Source organism: Capra hircus, chromosome 4 (genome assembly GCF_001704415.2).
Source record: "Capra hircus breed San Clemente chromosome 4, ASM170441v1, whole genome shotgun sequence".
Taxonomy (NCBI): Eukaryota; Metazoa; Chordata; class Mammalia; order Artiodactyla; family Bovidae; genus Capra; species Capra hircus.
Genome location: NC_030811.1, coordinates 75,876,276 through 75,895,667, shown reverse-complemented (window position 1 = coordinate 75,895,667; position 19,392 = coordinate 75,876,276). Strand labels below are relative to the sequence as shown.

The window sequence follows — 19,392 nt, the reverse complement described above, 5'->3', positions numbered from 1 at the left end:
TGTTGCTACAAATGGCATTACTACATCCTGTTTTCTGGCTCAGTAGAATTCTCTTCCATATATGTACCTAACAGCTCTATCCATCTGTCCATGGACATTTTAACTACTTGCATCTCCAGACTACTGTAAATAGTACTGCAATGAATGTCAGAGTGTATGTGTCTACCCCAGGGATGATGTTCTCTGGATATCGATCCAGGAGTGAGATTTCCAGATTGTGTGGTAACTGTGTTTTTAGTTTCTTTTGGAACCTCCATCCTGTTCTCCATAGTGGTTCTTGCCAATTGACAGTCTCAGGAACAACATGGGATTTGGTTGTTCAAATCCCATTTTCACATTTGGTCAACAGTTTCTTTTTCTAGACTTTTTCATGGTGGCCATTCTGTTTCCTAGTAATAGCTCGTTGTCACTGTGAATTGAATTTCTCTACTTAGAATCAACAATCTGGGTGTCGGAATTCATAGGACAGAGGCCTGGGATCAAAGGGAATATGTTCACAGTAAACTCTCATGTACACAGGGGAGCCAGCTGGAGAAGGCAAATTCTGGAAGGGTCAGGTATTGAGAAAAAGATCAATGTTTTTTTGTTTGTTTGTTTTTTTCTTTTCCCTCATACAGGTTATCACAATTTGTTCAGTAGAGTTCCCTATTCTATGCAGAAGGTACTTTTCCCTTATCCACTTGATATATATTACTGTGTATATTAACATTTTCCTCCTAAACTCTTAATTTATCCCTCCCTTCTAACTTTCTTTTGATGAGCATAGTTCGGTTTTCTCAGTTTAGGAGTCTGCTGCTGTTTTAAGTTAGTTCATTGGTGTGAATGTACAGATTCCGTCTGTTCATGATGTCCTGCGCTGTCTTTCTCTCTGACTTAGCTCACTTGCTATGATAGTTTCTGGGTCTATCCGTGCTGCTGCCGGCAGCACTCTCTGTCGTGCCTGGAGTGTTCCAGTGTGTAGACGTGCCACTCAGTCTTCATTCTTCTGTCGGGGGCATTTTTGTGGGTTCTGTTATAAATAGTGCTTCCCTGAAAATGGGCGTGCATATGTCATTTTGAATGATGATTTTATGTTTAGTGTTTCAAGGAATCTCTCTACTGTTTTCCACAGTGGCTTCACCATTTACATCCCCACCATTCTCTCTTCCGTACGTTCTTTGCAGTGTTTATTCTTTTTGACTTTTTTGATGATGCCCATTGTGACCAGTGTGAGGTGATACCTCACTGTAGGTGTGATTGGCATTGATTCAGAAATTATTGATGTGGAGTATCTTTCCATGTGCTGTTATTTTTGTACACCTTGTGGGTACCGTTTACCTCTTAAAACTGGATTCTTGAAAGCTGACCTTCCTTTTGAATTCTTTTCCAATGAGTTGTTGTTATTGTTCAGTCGCTAAGCCGTGTCCGACTCTTTGTGACCCCATGAACTGCAGCATGCCGGGCTTCCCTGTCCTTCACTGTCTCCTGGAGTTTGCTCAAACTCATGGCCGTTGAGTCAGTGATGCCATCCTACCATCTCATCCTCTGTTGCCCCCTTCTCCTTTTGCCCTCAATCTTTCCCAGCATCAGGGTCTTTTCCAGTGAGTCAATCCTTCACATCAGGTAACCACAGTATTGGAATTTCAGCTTCAGCACCAGTCCTTCCAATGAACAGTCAGGGTTGATTTCCTCTAGGATTGACTGATTTGATCTCTTGGCTGCCCAGGGGACTCTCAACAGTCTTCTCCAGCACCACAGTTCGAAAGCATCATTTCTTCGGCGCTCAGCTTTCTTTATGGTCCAACTCTCACATCCATACATGACTACTGGAAAAACCATAGCCTTTACTATATGGACCTTTGTTGGCAAAGTTATATCTCTTCTTTTTTACACTAAGTTTGTTATCGCTATTCTTCCAAAGAGCAAGTGTCGTCTAATTTTGTGGCTGTAGTCACCGTCCACATTGATTCTGAAGCCCAAGAAAATAAAGTCTTGTCACGGTTTCCACATTTTCCTCATCTATGCCATGAAGTGATAAAACAAGATGCCATGATCTTTGTTTTTTGAATGTTGAATTTTAAGCCAGCTTTTTTACTCTCCTCTTTCACCTTCATCAAGAGGCTCTTGAGTTCCTCTTCACTTTCTGCCACTAAAGTGGTATCATCTGCATATCTGAGATTGTTGATATTTCTCCCTGCAATCTTGATTCTAGCTTGTGTTTTCAATGATTATCCCAGGACATTTCTTGAGGGCAGGTGTCATTTACAGCCCTGTCAGATTTGTGACTGTTAAGAGCCCTTGAGTACCTGTTTTAAAGTCTATATATTGATCTGAACCAGCTAATTACTGCCTGACCCCCACACCTTTCCTTTTTGGTAACCCTGAGTCTCTTTTCTAAATCTGTGAGGCTGTTTCTCTTTTGTAAAGAAGTTTATTTGTATCCATGTTTAGATTCCACCAGAAGTGCTATCCTGTGATACTTGTCTTTCCCTGTCTCACCTACTTCACTCAGTGTGATCATCTCTAGCTTCTTTCCTGTCACTGGAAATGGCATGGTTTCATTCTTCTTTATGTCTGAGTAATTGCCTTGTGCATGTGTACCCCATCTTCTGTGTCCATTCATTTGTGCTTCCCTGTCTTGGCTGTTGTACCTAGTGCTGCCACGTTATTTGGGGTGCAGGTGTCTTAAAATTTTGGGTTTCTCTGGGTCTGCATGTGTGGGGTTGCTGGGTCACTTGGTGCTTCTTTTGTATTTTCTTACTCATTGGGCTGTGCAGAGTCTCAGCTGTGGCACGTGGGATTGTTAGTTGCAGCATGAGGGGAGAAGGCCCAGGGAAGAAACCTGGGCCTTCTGCATTGGGAGTGCAGAGTCTTACCCACTGGACCACCAGGGAAGTCCCACTGGGTACTTCTGTGTTTAGTCTTTTAAGAACCTCCATGCTATTCTCTCCAGTGGCTGTACCAATTTATATTCCCACCCACAGTGTAGAAGCATTCCCTTCTCCACACCCTCTGCAGACTTTATTGTTGTAGGTTTTTTGAGATGGCCATTCTGATTGATGTGAGGCGATGACTTCATTGTACATTTGATTTGCCTGTCTCTAGGAACTAGTGATGCTGAGCATCTTTTCATGTGCTTTATGGAGCCGTCTCTGTAACTTTGGAGAAATGTGCATTTAGATCTTTGACCGATTTTTAATTGGGTAGTTTGGTTTTTGATATTTTGCTGTGAGTGGCTAGTATGTGTTGGAGATTAATTCCCTGTGGGTATCTTCATTTGCAAGATTTTTTTTTTCCCATTCTGAGAGTTGTCTTATTCTTTCACTGATGGTTTCCTTTGCTGTGCAAATGCTTTTAATGTTTATTAGGTCCCATTTGTTTATTTGTGTTTTATTTTTCATGATTCTAAAAGGTGGATCAAAAAAGAACTTGCTGCATTTTATGTCAAAGCATGTTCTGCTTTTTTCCTCAAAAGTGTCATAGTCTCTCTCCTTCAGTCTGTTTGGAGTTCACTTTCGTGTACAGGGATCGGGAGTATTCGAATTTCATTCTCATTTTCCTTGCTAAGGAGCCTGTTCGCTGTCCTCCACAGTGGCCATTCCCAATTTCCATTCCCAGTATCAGCCTAGGAGGGTTCCAGCATTTACTGTTTGTAGAGTTTCTGCTTATGGCTGTTCTGTCCAGTGTGAGGTGAATACCTCAAACCTCATTGAAATTTTGGTTTGCATTTCTCTCATATTTAGTGACGCTGACATCTTTTCATGTGATTTCTTTAAACAGTGAGTTAAACTTGCTTATTCTAATTGGCTTTTTGAACATCTGCCCTGTTATGAATATTTTCCCAGTTACCTCCCTTCCGACATTTCTTGAGGGAAGACTTTTTTACTTACAGCCCAGCAGGCATTGTGAATATTAAGTGCCCATCAACAGTGTTGTTGTTATGGGAAATGGCCACAAGGTAGCAGCATGTCTTTATGCCCAGCTCTGGTTACTGGGGAAACCAGAGCCATAGGGGAAGGTCCTGTTCCTGGGTTGTAAGTTAAGAGGGGAATGTGCCAGAAGACACATTTAAGGCTTGTGTCTCATACCTTCTTCCCTCCTTACTCCTTATTGTTAGTTGCTTAGTCATGCCCAACTCTTTGTGACCCCATGGACTGTAGCCTGCCAGGCTCCTCCGTGCATAGATTTCTCTAGGCAAGAATACTGGAGTGGGTAGCCATTCCCTTCTGAAAGGGATCTTCCTGACTCAGGCATTGAACCTGAGTCTCCTGCATTGCAGGCAGATTCTCTACCGTCTGAGCCGCCAGGGAAGCCCTCCTTACCCTTTATCCCCTGGAGAAATCCGAATTCCGGCAACATCACTCTGCAGAGGGTGCTTTCATCCATAGGTGGGGCAACCCTAAGGAAGGAGGCTGGAAGTGGAAACCCCACCACCAGGAGACGTGGAGCCCAGGGGACTTTTCAAAGCTCTTCCAACCCAGAGGCTCCACCATTCTTTGGGTGCAGCAGCCGGAGTTTCACTGTAGGAGGACCCACCTGAATCTGGAGGTTGTGGGCCTATGCAGAGGGAAACAAGCACAGTAGGTCCATGGGGCAGGGCTCATTGGCTGGCACATCCTCCCCAGACCCATCAGCCCCACATGAGTCCATCCTTGGGAACCAAGCCTGCCCAGGCTTCAGGAATGTGACAGCAGCCCCAGTCACCAAGGCCTGAGGGGAATAGAGTCGGCATTTTCGTTGTGTAATTTGTATTTTGTATTGGTGTATAGATGACTTACAGTGTTGTAAGGTCTGTTTTTTTAGGTGTACAGCACCATGATTCACATATGCATAGACTTGTACATCTCCTTTTTCAGGTTTTCTTCCCATATAGTTCATTATATAGTGTTGACCAGTAGGAGTCCTCGTCCTACAGTGGGGGCTTTTTTATTATAAAGAGTATGTTTATCTCCACCTGCTCATTTCTTAACTGCCCACCACCTTTACCTTTTGGCAACTATAAGGTGCTTTGCTATGCCTGTGAGGCCTTTTCTGTTGGATAAAGAAGTTCATTTGTATCCATTTTTAGAATCAATCTCTAAGTGGTATCATATGATACTTGTCTTTCCTTGACTCACTTATTTCACTCAGTATTAAATGTAATTGTCCTTCCTCCCTTCTTGCTGGTGTGTGTATGTAGCCCACCTTATATGCCCATTCATCTGTCCTCATCCACTTAGGCTGCTTCCATGTCTTGATTATTGTACATAGTGCTGCCATGAACATTGGGGTGCATCTGTCCTTTATTTTATTTTTTAAATTTATTTATTTTAATTGGAGGCTAATTACTTTACAATACTGTGGTGGTTTTTGCCATGCATTGATATGAACCAGCCATGGGTGTACACATGTTCCCTATCCTGAACCCCCCTTCCACCTCCCTCCTCATCCCATCCCTCAGGGTCATCCCAGTGCACTGGCCCTGAGCACCCTGTTTCATGCATCAGACCTGGACTGGTGCTCTGTTTCATATATGATAATATACATGTTTCAGTGCTATTCTCTCAGATCTTCCCACCCTCGCATTCTCCCAGAGTCCAAAAGTCTGTTCTTTACATCTGTGTCTCTTTTGCTGTCTCGTATGTAGGGTCATCGTTACCATCTTTCTAAATTCCATATATATGTGTTAGTATACTCTATTGGTGTTTTTCTTTCTGGCTTACTTCACTCTGTATAATAGGCTCCAGTTTCATCCACCTCATTAGAACTGATTCAAATGCATTCTTTTTACTGGCTGAGTAATATTCCATTGTGTATATGTACCACAGCTTTCTTATCCATTTATCTGCTGATGGACATCTAGGTAGCTTCCATGTCCTGGCTATTATAAACAGTGCTGCGATGAACATTGGGGTACATGTGTCTCTTTCAATTCTGGTTTCCTCGGTGTGTATGCCCAGCAGTGGGATTGCTGGGTCGTATGGCAGTTCTATTTCCAGTTTTTTAAGGAATCTCCACACTGTTCTCCATAGTGGCTGTACTAGTTTGCATTCCCACCAACAGTGTAAGAGGGTTCTCTTTTCTCTGCACCCTCTCCAACATTTATTGCTTGTAGACTTTTGGATAACAGCCATTCTGACTGGTGTGAGATGGTACCTCATTGTGGTTTTGATTTGCATTTCTCTGATAATGAGTGATGTTGAGCATCTTTTCATGTGTTTGTTAGCCATCTGTAAGTTTTCTTTGGAGAACTGTCTGTTTAGTTCTTTGGCCCATTTTTTGATTGGGTCATTTATTTTTCTAGAATTGAGCTGCAGAAGCTGCTTGTATATTTTTGAGATTAATTCTTTGTCAGTTGTTTCATTTGCTATTATTTTCTCCAATTCTGAAGGCTGTCTTTTCACCTTGCTTATAGTTTCCTTTGTTGTGCAAAAGCTTTTACATTTAATTAGGTCCCATTTGTTTATTTTCGCTTTTATTTCCAATACACTGGGAGGTGGGTCATAGAGGATCCTGCTTTATGTAGGAGACTGTTTTGCCTGTTTTCCTCTAGGAGTTTTATAGTTTCTCGTCTTACGTTTAGATCTTTAATCCATTTTGAGTTTATTTTTGTGTATGGTGTTAGAAAGTGTTCTAGTTTCATTCTTTTGTAAGTGGTTGTTTTCCCAGCACCACTTGTTAGAGAGATTGTCTTTTCTCCATTGTATATTCTTGCCTCCTTTGTCAAAGATAAGGTGTCCATAGTGCGTGGATTTATCTCTGGGCTTTCTGTTTTGTTCCATTGATCTATATTTCTGTCTTTGTGCCAGTACCATACTGTCTTGATGACTGTAGCTTTGTAGTATAGCCTGAAGTCAGGCAGGTTGATTCCTCCAGGTCCATTCTTCTTTCTCAAGATGCTTTGGCTATTTAAGGTTTTTTGTATTTCCATACTAATTGTGAAATTATTCGTTCTAGTTCTCTGAAAAATACTGTTGGTAGCTTGATAGGAATTGCATTGAATCTATAGATTGCTTTGGGTAGTATACTCACTTTCACTATATTGATTCTTCCAATCCATGAACACAGTATATTTCTGCATCTATTTGTGTAATCTTTGATTTCTTTCATCAGTGTTTTATAGTTTTCTATATATAGGTCTTTTGTATCTTTAGGTAGATGTATTCCTAAGTATTTTATTCTTTTCATTGCAGTGGTAAATGGAATTGTTTCCTTAATTTCTGTTTTCTCATTGTTAATGTATAGGAATGCAAGGGATTTCTGTGTGTTAATTTTATATTCTGCCACTTTGCTATATTCATTAATTAGCTCTAGTAATTTTCTGGTGGTGTCTTTAGGGTTTTCTATGTAGAAGATCATGTCATCTGCAACAGTGAGAGTTTTACTTCTTCTTTTCCAATCTGGATTCCTTTTATTTCTTTTTCTTCTCTAATTGCTGTGGCTAAAACTTCCAAAATTATGTTAAATAGTAGTAGTGAGAGTGGGCAACCTTGTCTCGTGCCTGACTCTAGGGGAAATGCTTTCAATTTTTCACCACTGAGGATGTTTGCTGTGGGTTTATCATATATGGGTTTTATTATGTTGAGGTTTGTTCCTTCTATGCCTGCTTTTTGGAGGGTTTTTATCATAAAAGGATGTTGAATTTTGTTTTTCTGCATCTATTGAGATAATCGTATGGTTTTTATCTTTCAGTTTGTTAATATGGTGTATCACATTATCACATTAACATGATTGATTTGTGAATCCTTGCATTCCTGGGATAAAGCCCACTTGGTAATGATGTACGATGCATCTGTCTTTTAAAATTGTAGTTTTCTCTGGATCTATGTCCAGGAATGGGATTGCTGGGTCCTATGATACTTCTCCGTTTAGTTTTTAATGAACCTTTGTCCTGTTCTCTGTGGATTTACTGACCTTCAGTCACACCAACAGTATAGTAGGATTCCCTTTTCTCCACACCCTCTCTGGCATTTATTGTAGGTTTTTTTGATGATGACCATTCTGAACTGTGTGATATCACACTGTACTTTTGACTTACAGTTCTGTAATAACTTAGAAACGCTGAGCACTTTTCATGTGCTTAATGGCCATCTCTATGTCTTTGAAGAAATGTTCATCTAAATCTTGTGCCCCTGTTTGATTGGGTTGTTTCTGATACTGAGGTGCATAAGCTGTTTGCATGTTTTGGAGATAAATCCCTCATGGGTGTCTTTGTTTGCAAATATTAGTTATATTCTAAGGGTTGTCTGTTTGTTGTACTTATGTTTTCCTCTGCTGTGCCAATGCTTTCGAGTGGAATTAGGTCCCATTATTTTTATTTTTCATGATTCTAAGAGGTGAATCAAAAAAGAACTTTCTGAAATTTATGTCAAAGCATGCTCTGCCTGTATTTTCCTCAAGAGCTCTATAGTATTCATCCTTTTGTTGAGGTCTTTAATATGTTTGGAGTTTATTTTTCTGTATGTTAGTGAATATTCCAATTTCATCCCCCTTTTCATTTATTAAACAACCTGCACACTGTTCTTCATCGTGGCTGTTACTAATTTACCTTCTCACCACAGTTGCAGGGAGGTTTTCATTTTTCCATACCATTTCCAGCATTGTCTTTTGGACAATGGCCACTGTGAATGGTGTGAGGAAATCTGTTTGTAGTTTTGATTTGCACTTCTCTAATATTTTGCAATATTGACATCTTTTCTTTTCTTTTTGTAAACAAGGTGAGTGAAATAGCACTTGAAATTGGGTTCTTGAGCATCTGCCCTGTTTTGAAATCTTTTCTGATGTCATACCCCAGGATGTATCTTGAGGGCAGGTGTTTTTCTTGACTGCCCCTTGTGAATATTAATTGCCCATCAGCACAGGTTTTTACAGTTTCCTTTAGGGCAAAGAGCCACAGGGTGAGAGCATTTCTTCGTGGCACCTTTCCCCCCACCACCCATTTAATTTTTCTTTTTCATTGGTGTAGAGTTGATTTTCAGTGTTGTGTTTGTTTTAGGTGTACAGGATTCAGTTGTATAGACCTGAATCCTCTTTTTTGGGTTCTTTCCTCATATAGATTATTAGTGTGTGCAGTATTGTTCACTGTGCTATTCAGTAGCTCCTTTTTATCTAGTCAATATACATTAGTGTGTATATGTTAATCATGAGTGATGTCTGTATCTCTTGATGTGCTTATATTTTATGAAGTGTAAATAAAATTCACCTCTTGAAATTGGCTCCTTTAAAGTCTGCCCTGTTTTCAATTCTCTATTGTTGATTTACCCCAGGGTATTTCTCGAGAACAGGTATAGAGCCCTGTAGGCCTTGTGAAGATTAAATACCACTCAACTCTGTTGTTAATGTTGTTGATCTAAACAGGCCCAACTGTGTTTCTTTAAAGCAACTAGAGCCTCAGTCAAAGTCCTGACTTGGTGTTGAATTATAAAGTGGAGAGTATGACAGCACAGACTGAAAGCTTGTCTCCATCCTTGTTATTTTTAAATTCACTTTTATTTCTTACTGTACTAACATTGATACACAAGGTAATGAGTGCTGTAGGTATACAAAATGTATTTTCAGTTTTGCATATATACATATCGATTCACAATTGAATTTTTTCCCCATATAGCTTATTACAGTGTTGAACTCCCTTATTATACCTAGGTCTTTGTTGATAATCTATTTCATATAGAGTGATTATATCTGTTACATCTAAACTGTATAATTTATCCCTTACCCCTTCTCATTTAGTATGTTTGTTAACTCACGTCTGCTTATGTTTCCTCAAGTAATCTGTGTATTTTTAGACTCCACTTTTAAGTGATATTTGATATTTGTATTTTTCTGATTCTGACTTTCTTCACTTCTTTAATTATCCCCTAGTTTTATCAGTGTTCCTGAAAATCACAATAATTCATTCTTTCTCTTGGCTGAGTCGTATTGTATTGTGTACACGTGCCACTTCTTTCTCCATTCCTCTCGATGAACCTTTTGTTTGCTTCCATTTGTTGGATGTGAAAAATTCTTGTCCAGTGCATACTTGGCTGCATGAGACTTTTCAAAATCTGGTTTTCTCCTCCAATACCCTTTGGGGTGGTTGTGCATGAATTTTGTCTGAAGTTTCTTTCAGACACATATCCAGGAGTGGGACTCCAGATCAGATGTAGCTCTGCTTAATTTTTTGAGAAACCTCCGTAGTGTCTTCCCTCGTGGCTGTCACCAGGTTACTGTCTAAGCAACAGGCGAGGAGGGTTCCTTTTCACCCCGCCCTCCCTGGCGGTTGTTGTGGAGAGGTTTTAATGATGGCCACTGACTGGTGCAAGGTGATCCTTCACTGTAGTGACAATTTGCATTTCTCTACTAATGAGTGATGGTGAGCATCCTCTTATGTGTTTCATTTCTTAAAAGAATGTTGTGAGTAAAACTTAACTCCTGAAGTGGCCTGAAATTTGAGCCTATTTGGAATTTTCTTTTGATTGCTTACCACAGCACATTTCTCCAGGGCAGGTTTCATTAATAGCTCTGCAGGCCTTGCAATAATAGAATTCCCCTCAGCCCTGGTTTTTCCAGTTGTAATTATGGGAAGTGTCCACACGGCGGCAGCATATCCTCTTTACCCAGCAATGGTTCCATAGGGCAAGGAGATTAGGGAAAGTTCTTCTCCTTAAAAAAACTAGGAGTGCATATTGTACACCTATGACTGATTCATGTTGATGTTTGACAGGAAACAATAAAATTCTGAAAAGCAGTTATCCTAAAATTAAAAAGAAAACTAGGAATAAAACCACCATATAATCCAACAATCCCACATTGGGCACATACCCTGTGGAAAGCATAACTGAAATGCAGCATAATTTACAATAGCTCCAACATGGAAGCAACCTAGATGTTTATCAACAGATGGCTAAAGCAGCTGTGGTACATACGTACAATGGAATATTAGCCATAAACAAACACATTGAGTTCATTCTAATGAGGTGGGTGCACCTAGAGCCTATTATACAGAGAGAAGTCAGAAAGAGAAAAGTATCATATATTAACACATGCATATGGAATCTAGAAAGATGGTACTGATGAACCTATTTGCAGGGGAGCTATGAAGATGCAGAAACAGAGAACAGATGTGTGGACACAGTGTGGTTCGAGAGTGGATGAATAGAGAGTAGCATTGAAAACATATACGTTATCATATATAAACTAGATAGCCAGTGGGAATTGGCTGTATGATGCAGAGAGCTCAAACCCAGTGCTCTGATGAGCTAGAGGGGGTGGGGCGGGAGGTTCAAGACGGAGAAGCCATGTGTATACCTATGGCTGATTCATGTTGGTGTATGGCAGAAACCAACGTAACGTTGTAAAGGAATTATCCTCCAATTAAAAATGAAGTGCCAAAAAAAGAATGCAAGTAGTCCAGTGTAAGTTGTTAACATGTTTTTGCTGATTATATCATTGTCTGTTTAAAAGATTGTAAAACTTTTCATATAACAGTATGCACCAGGAATCACAGAAAGCTAGTAAAAAGCACCTTATTGTAAGTGTCCATAACCAAACTTTCCTTACATTTTCATACTTTAAGTAGAAATAAACTGAAGTTTGAGAGATGGCTTTTTTATTCCAAAGATCACATTTTACATAACAGTGATCATAATAAAGATTATTTATGTAACATGTTAAAGTTACCCTGTGTTAGGTATTTGTGTGGGCCAGTGGTGGGACGTGAAGACATTCACTACTTTCTCCCTATCAGTATAATTGAAAAACTAAGCTTTTTAAGTAAAATGAATTGAGAAGACTTCGTGGAATGGAGAGAATTTGAATCTGACCTTGAAGAATAGGCAGGACTTTAAAATATGGACATGGTTGGGAGACAGCATGTCAGGTAGAGAAAATCCAAGCTTGGTTGTCTGAAATAATCTGATATTTTTCTTGTTTCAGGTTCAAGTTTTGAAGCTGCTTTTGAATTTGTCTGAAAATCCAGCCATGACAGATCAACTTCTTGATGCCCAGGTAAGCACCTGCACATTTGTGCTGTCTATACATCAGTTTGGACAGACAGATTCAGAAGGGAAGGATTTATCCCAAAGTATGAACGGGAATTCTCCCTGAGGAGCAATATTAGAGGTGGTTTTCCCTTCTGTTTTGGTTCTCTTTGCCTATATGAATTACCTCAATTTTCTGTAATGACCATATTTTACTTCTGAAAACTGTTTTGGGAAGGTCTCCCTAGTAGTAATAAATGGTAATTTTTATGCCTCTGTTCACTTTGGGGTACTTATCACACCTTTTCTACTTGACCTATTAATGCTCAGTGTATATCAGTATCCAGAGACACTAGTATTCATGGAGGCACCACCATGCGCCTGATGCCCAGCTGAGCGCTAGGATATACCAGTGAGATGACGTGGTGCTTGTCGGCTTGCGCTTACAGTGTAGGTAGAGGAGACAGAAAATGTAAGAAATGAGCAAGATAATTAAAAGCTGTGGTATTCTGAAGGAAGCATAGTTTGTACTATGATAGAATATCCTACAGAAAAAGGACCCTGTTTTATTATTTATCTGCTCGGCTCTTATACCTGGTGCCTTGAATTAATGAGTTTCCATGATGACTATATATGATGGATCTTAAAGAGGAAAAATGGCTACATTCTAGGATTGCAAGAAAATAGTATTTTTAAGCTAAGACACAAAACCTCCCGTTTCCTTTGGTATATGACACAGGGGTGCTGAAGGTTTTACACATTTATGTTATGCTGTCTCAGGGATAGATTTCTACAACAGGATTTTTTAAAATGTGTTCAGTACATGTGAAGAGACCCATGGAAAATGTTTTCGTATATTTTTAATTCTCATTGTTTCCTATTTCAGGTGGACTCATCATTCCTTTCACTTCTTGATGGCCATGTACCAAAGGAGATTCTTCTTCGAGCTCTCACACTGCTTCAGAACATAACAAACTGCCTCAGCGAAGAGCGCCGTTTAGCTACACAGCCAGCTTTCCCTGCAGGTTCACTGTTTTCCCTGTTGTATGGAAAAGAATGTGCCCAGAAAATGAAAGCTTTAGTTCATCACCATGATGCCGACGTGAAGGAAAAGGTAACAATGATACCAAAATTCTAATTGGTTGGTCATAGTTTTCCAAAGAGTAATGCAGTCCAGAATTAATACACAGAGATTTCTCATTTTTCACCTTCCTCACAAAGAGATTCTTTTAACTGCTGAATTTAAATAGTAAATATCATGTACTGTAAATACATTTCATCTTCAACACAGCTACACCTTGCCATGATCTTCTGGTTTGTTTTGGACCATTTTATTGATACTAAATGAATATCAATTTCAGCTTGTTCTGCAACTGTTTTTATTTTGCTTTTTGCTAAGCTACTTCAGCTATTCCCTCTACATGGAGCGACAGTGACCTTTTGTGTGTAAGCTCCCCTTCCCTTGTCCAGAGGGATTTGCAGTTACTCCACCAGGACAGCGACACTGTTTCCTAACTGCCCTAGGAAGGGCCTTGTTCTCCTAGTAGCAATGAAATCATGTGCTCCCAAGGCCACCTGCCACTCAGGTCTGTTCTAATCATAGAATCTACTTTTAGTCCATGAAAACTTGCAACTGTTAGGAAAAATGTTTCCTAATACCCACTCCTGTTTACAACATACTGGTATCAGTCAAAACAGAATGCTTCTGTCATTCACGTGTAGGCCTTTTGGTACATCTAGAAGGAAACCCAGTCTCCTGAGAGTAGGATTGGAGAGCGAGGAAACGGCTTTTCTTTGTACAGGAGCTTAGTCTATCCAGTGTTTAAAATTTATGCTCAGGGTAAGAAATTCATAGGTTTTTTTTTTTTTTAAGTAGAAAAAAGTGGCAAGATTATTTTCTCCCTTTAAGTGAAAAGTTTTATTCATTAATTTTCATCTATGTTTTACATAACTAAAATTAAAGACAAAAATTCTCAGCAGTTATTTTAAATAGTATCTTTGTCCCATAAGCTACTGTAACAATTTGCTATATTTGACTTCCCCTTCTCCACCCCACATCCCCATGTTTTGTAATATTCAAGTTTATGACCACCACCATGCTTTGTTATTAAGTAAATCAGTTTGCAAGCAGAAGGTTTCCTATTCATATATTTAAGGCAAGAGTACTTTGAATTTCATTTCTAAATATATAGATTTCCATAGGAAGTTTACAAATCCTCAAACAGAAAAATGTGCTTTCTCAGGGTTATACAGATACAGAAATAAAACGGGAGAAGTATTTTTTACAGTAGCAAACATTCAGTATATGATGAAAATTCTCAACTAGCTGTACATTATGAGTGCTAAGAATCATTTTCAGTGATGCAAACGTGTTACTTCCCTGAAAGGCACATTTCTTTATAACAGTTTTGCGTAGTCTTCCTCATTTAATGAAAATATATATTCAAAATGTACACACATTAAAAATCAAGATTAGATTTTAATGTGCTGTAGCAGCACTGAATTCTAAAACTCCATCTATTCTTTTCCTTGAACAAATAACATTTCCTGGAGATCAGAGCATTGAGTCTAAAATGTCAAACTGCTAGAGAAAATTGGCAGGGGGGAGTCATTTTAACTATCTAGAAAGAATTACACAGTGAAAATGCACAATTAGATCTTTACCTTTGTAGGTCAGGGCACATCTTACTTTTTTAGGTGGTCCTATTTGATGGCCCCACCCTCTTGGGCAGTGAGTATCAAAGTGTTCCTCCGACCACAGGAGAAGTGAATTTCAATAAAATCTTACATGTTGGTATGGATGCTGGCTAATCAAAGAGAAAAATGAAATTGACTTAGAGGATGAGACAATTAAACTGGAGGGAACAGAGGGGATTTGTCTAATTTTTCAAAATCTGTCTTTGCACATAAAACCCTTCAAAATGTAGATAGGAAAGATGAAGCTCAATGTACTTAAGGAACAAAATGCCAAAGTGGAAAGAATGCTAATATTGATAAAAATTAAACCGTGGCGGAAGCCTAGAAAAATGAGGCTGGTCCATTTAAAGTGCTTGGAGACCTTCAGTTAAACAATACATGTGAAAACAAAGTTAACATTAAGGCCCTCAAGGAGGAAAAATAACTAAGCAAGAGGTGCATGGCTTGCTTCACAGAGACGCGGCAAGAGATGAATTTCCAGTCTGGCCTGCAAGCGAGGAAGGCAACCACAGAGCACTGGCTAGGATTAGGGCGACACGGGCCAGAGCCACTGACCAATAAGCCTGACGCCCGGACTCCTGTCTGCTGGCGAAATATTCCTTCCGAGTGAAAGTGTTGGTTTGTTTTTTTTTTTCCTTCTGAAGGTTTATTTTAGGGGGAAATTTTATGTGCTTTAGTGCCCTCAAATCATATACATTCACCTGTATTATACACACATTTCCCCTTAACAGATTTGCTGCATCTTTGTAGCCAGAAATACTGAAATTTTTATAAAGATTATTTACATTTATTTTGGCTATAGCTGCAAATTTACAAAATGCAGGAGATAAAGTTGTCAGGCCTCAATGTTTTACTGCCCCTGCCCCTATATATGCTTGAATATATCAAAATATATCAAAAGCAGTAGCCTGTTTTCCACGTTCAAATCTACCTATCTGTAGTAGGCAGTGTATTTTCAAAGTACTTTAAAAAAAACAAACCAGTGACTATTATTTGTTCAGGTTTGGAGGTAGGTGGGAGTCATCCTCTTGTTGCATGTGAGGACACTGAGGCACACAGAGTCCACGGCAGAAGCAGGACTGAAGTTCAGAGTGAGTGGCCAACATGCATGTATTACAGGGCACTGCCTGGGTAGCATTTGGTGTAGAAAAACCTGTACTTTGATTATTTTGTATGAATAAAATTAATTTTACTGAGACTCGACCAGGAAGACAGAATAGGCTTCTGCTCGGCTCTCCCCCTTAGGAGGGGTCACAGTCACCAAGTGCCTGCAGAGCCCATCTATGACTAAATCCCTGTCTCTTTTTAACCACTAACATCCCACACTGGCTTAATACAAGTAGAACCATGCTTAAGGATCATTTGATATAAAAATATAAGACCTCACACTCATGTAAAACATAGAATACTTAAAAATCTTGCTGACATTGATGAGTTTGAGCTAAGAAACCAGAAAAAAAAAATGAGTATATATACACAGAGAGGAGATAGAATAGGGAAAAAATAAAAATCCAAAGTATATGGTCTATCAACATATAAGATGTGCATTTGTGTTTTTAAATTATTTCCTTGCAGCTATATTTGTGCTGAGCAGGAATGACTTTTAAATTAAAAGCAGAAAATTTCATAAGTCATGTCTCATAACCACACTTCCCAGCTCAGAGGGCTTCTGCTATAAGGATTGTAGATGTGCCATAGAACATACTGTTCCTCTCTTTAAAAAATTGTCCTTACAAATGGTAACTTAGCCAAAACTCCTATGTTTTTATGTTTAAAAAAATAAATCACTTACCATTTGGTATAATCTTAATAGAGCACACATTGCTATAAGCATATGGGAATCAATGTCATCATTTACTCTGTGACTATAAAAAAATGTTTTTCTGTGCAGGCCTCTAAGAAAATCTAGGTAGGTATATAGCCTTGACTTACCTTGCAGAAGGCCCCTAAGAATAAAAACAGAGAAGTGAGTTTTTAAAAGCAGTTTTTCATAACCTCAAAACTCTACCATGAAAGTAGAATGCTTTAGTTTAAAAAAAAAAAAACCATTGCAGTGTTTATGTCACTGAGACAGGACCTTAAATAATGAGTTGGCTAATATGGATTTTAATGACCCACCTCTGAACTCTTATTTATATGGACCAGCAATCATATTAGTATCAGGTGATAACAGAACATAAACCTATAGAAGTAGTTTCCAAATGTAAAGAATCATAATATTCATGAATTTCTTACTTAGTCTTTTCACATGTATATCAAACGATGCCTTTTTCATGAAAAGCTCTTATTATGTTCATATTACTCAACGTCTTCATCATCAGTATTAAGGTGTCTTGATTCGCCATGCTTCAGGACAAAAAAATCCTCAGTCTTAAGTCCATATCTTTCTAGAGCTTCACATAGTTTCACTGGAGGCTCTAAATAATGCTGGCAAAGGGCAGAGAGAAACAAAAATGGAAAAAGATTAAGCACACCTGTATTTGAGGGGACAGTTCAAACAAGATTTCAACTAAAATAGCCCACATAGCCCAACATAGCCCACTTAAAAATAATATCTTTCTGTTTCATTGAAAGATTATCTATGAGTCACTTTCTAACATATAATCATTGTTGATATAAGTGTCACATGTATCCATTTATCTAACACCATGTATGCCAACTTTGGTGCCGACTTAGACTGAACATAGACTGCATGAACTCTGATCGCTATTTTCCCTACATGAAATTCCAGTCTAAACGGAACCAGTGCTAAAGAATTGTTACCAATATTTGGGGAGAATATAGAAACAGATTATAAGGAAGAGCATCTGTGTGTAAGCAAACTCTAGAGACGATATTTTTGGCTGCAGAAGGGCTGTCATCCCCAGGCCCCCGCCAGACACCACTTCTGTAGCCTGAGACGTGGAGAGGGAGCTGGAGAAGATTTGACCAGTGGAGTTTCATTGTGTTTCCTCACCTTTTCACAGCTTAAAATTTTAAAAAAAAAGTGAAGATAGCACACTACTGAAGGATGTTTCAACCTACTCAAATGTTTTCCAGATAAATTAAAACCAATTGAATGTGTTATAATTATTAAAGTAAAAGGTATAAAAGATAATCATTTCACCAGTTATTTCTCTTTTGAGTTAAATCTGTACATTGGATAGTGGCTATTTTATATCAAATAAAGGGGAAAAAAACAGCTGTTACAGAAAAGGTGTTTTTTTTCCATTTCAATCAGAAAAGCTGTAAAATGTGAAAGTTAAAGCAGGAGTAAAAATCACCCGGTCTCTTCTCTGATCGCCGGCAGAAAGTCCGCTGCTGCCCTTCACGTGGTAGCGTCTTGTGAGTACCTGGAGTAGCCAGGTCAGGGAGCCAAATAAGAGCACTGGCCTTCCTGGAGCTTACATCCCAATACACAGACAGGTAAGAAGTGAACAAGCAAGGAAACAGTATTGGGGTGGGTGATACGTTCTGGGGACAAAATAGTATCAGAGGTGGAGGTTTAATTTTAAATCCAACCACCTAAGAAGTCCTCCTGGAGATGGCAACACTTGAATAAACACCTGATGGAGCAGACTGCAGGGGGCTTTATAGGCGACCATTAGAATCACCATGGCTTTGACCTGGGGCGGCGGCGGGGCGGGTCTCCTGGAAGAGAATTGTCCTGATCTGATTTAGGGGTAAAGGTCGCTGCCCTCTGCAGTGTGGAAAACAGACAGCAAGGGGCAGTGTGGCATTGATGAACGGGATAAGAAGCGGTCAGAGTCCAAATATAGTCTGACAGGTGAGCTGACTGCATTTGGAGAAAGCGGGAGAGAGGATATACACAGTAAAGATTTTAGCCTGAGGAGCTGGAAGGAGAATTTTGCCATTTGCCGAGATATAAACAAGTTTGAGGAAAGAGCAGGAAGTTTAGGATGAAGCTTTTTAACCTTTAGTATGAAGTTTTTGTAACCTGATGGACATCCAAGTGGAGAAAAGTAGCTAAACGTGGATTGTAGGGAAAAACCTAGGTTAGAGAGCTTACAGCGCATAGACCGTGTTTAAAGCCATGAGACTGTTGAGATTCCCCCAGGGAGTAAACAGCTAGAGAAGAGAAGGGGCCCCTGGACTATGGACTCCTAACATTCTCACTGCTGGGAGGGAGAGGAGGAACCAGCCACAGACTACGAAGGGCCAGCCGGTGATGCAGTAGGAAAACCAGGCAAGTTTTCTGTGGTTTCGGATGTACAGATCTGCCAACAGTTACTGGCCACACTCAAGTTTTTTCCTCCCTGCTTGCTCACTCCTAGGTTTATCGCTGTGTTCAGAGATGTGTTGCCACTGTCTGCTGATAAACTGAGGTTAACTAAGCATTTGTTATCCTGTATTCCTAGAAATAGCCACTTATTAAGGTTAGCTGATAACAGAAATCTACTTAGTCTTTTCTTTGCACATAGGAGATTGCTGATATATCACCAGTAAAATATAACTTTAATAGCCCAAGTCAAGAAGCTTTCCTTTGCAAAATTGTTTTTAAGAGATTTCAAAATGATGAAACTCTTCCCCACTTCCCCCATGTTCTACCACTCTCAGCCAATAATAAAACACTTACACAATTATCTCACACTAATAATTTCTTTCCTAAACTGTAACTTTAGTTATAAGCTATAATTTGGTATGGATTTTGATGTTGCACTGTCTCTGTGAGTTTCTTCACAGGTCAGTTCTTGACTGCTTCAACCATCTGGAAGATAACTTGAGAAGTAGGCAAGAAAACTATTTTAGTGCAGGCACTATAGTCCTGCAGGGAAGATAG

General features: G+C 39.3%; 2 protein-coding genes across 3 annotated transcripts in view; one reads left to right on the top strand and one right to left on the bottom strand.

Moving 5' to 3' along the window:
* Positions 1-17,874, top strand: part of ARMC10 (armadillo repeat containing 10) — a 66,961-nt gene extending 49,087 nt beyond the window's left edge. Inside the window, exons 5-6 of the mRNA XM_018047265.1 lie at positions 11,872-11,943; positions 12,802-17,874. Of these exons, the coding sequence (XP_017902754.1) occupies positions 11,872-11,943; positions 12,802-13,053 (324 nt within the window). The 3' untranslated portion in view covers positions 13,054-17,874. The remainder of the gene's footprint in view (positions 1-11,871; positions 11,944-12,801) is intronic.
* The window catches only part of NAPEPLD (N-acyl phosphatidylethanolamine phospholipase D), a 57,366-nt gene continuing 52,019 nt past the window's right edge, over positions 14,046-19,392 (bottom strand). For both annotated transcript variants that reach the window (XM_013963249.2, XM_005679103.3), the window contains exon 5: positions 14,046-17,039. In XM_013963249.2, coding sequence (XP_013818703.2) covers positions 16,911-17,039 — 129 coding nt within the window. In that variant the 3' untranslated portion in view covers positions 14,046-16,910. The remainder of the gene's footprint in view (positions 17,040-19,392) is intronic.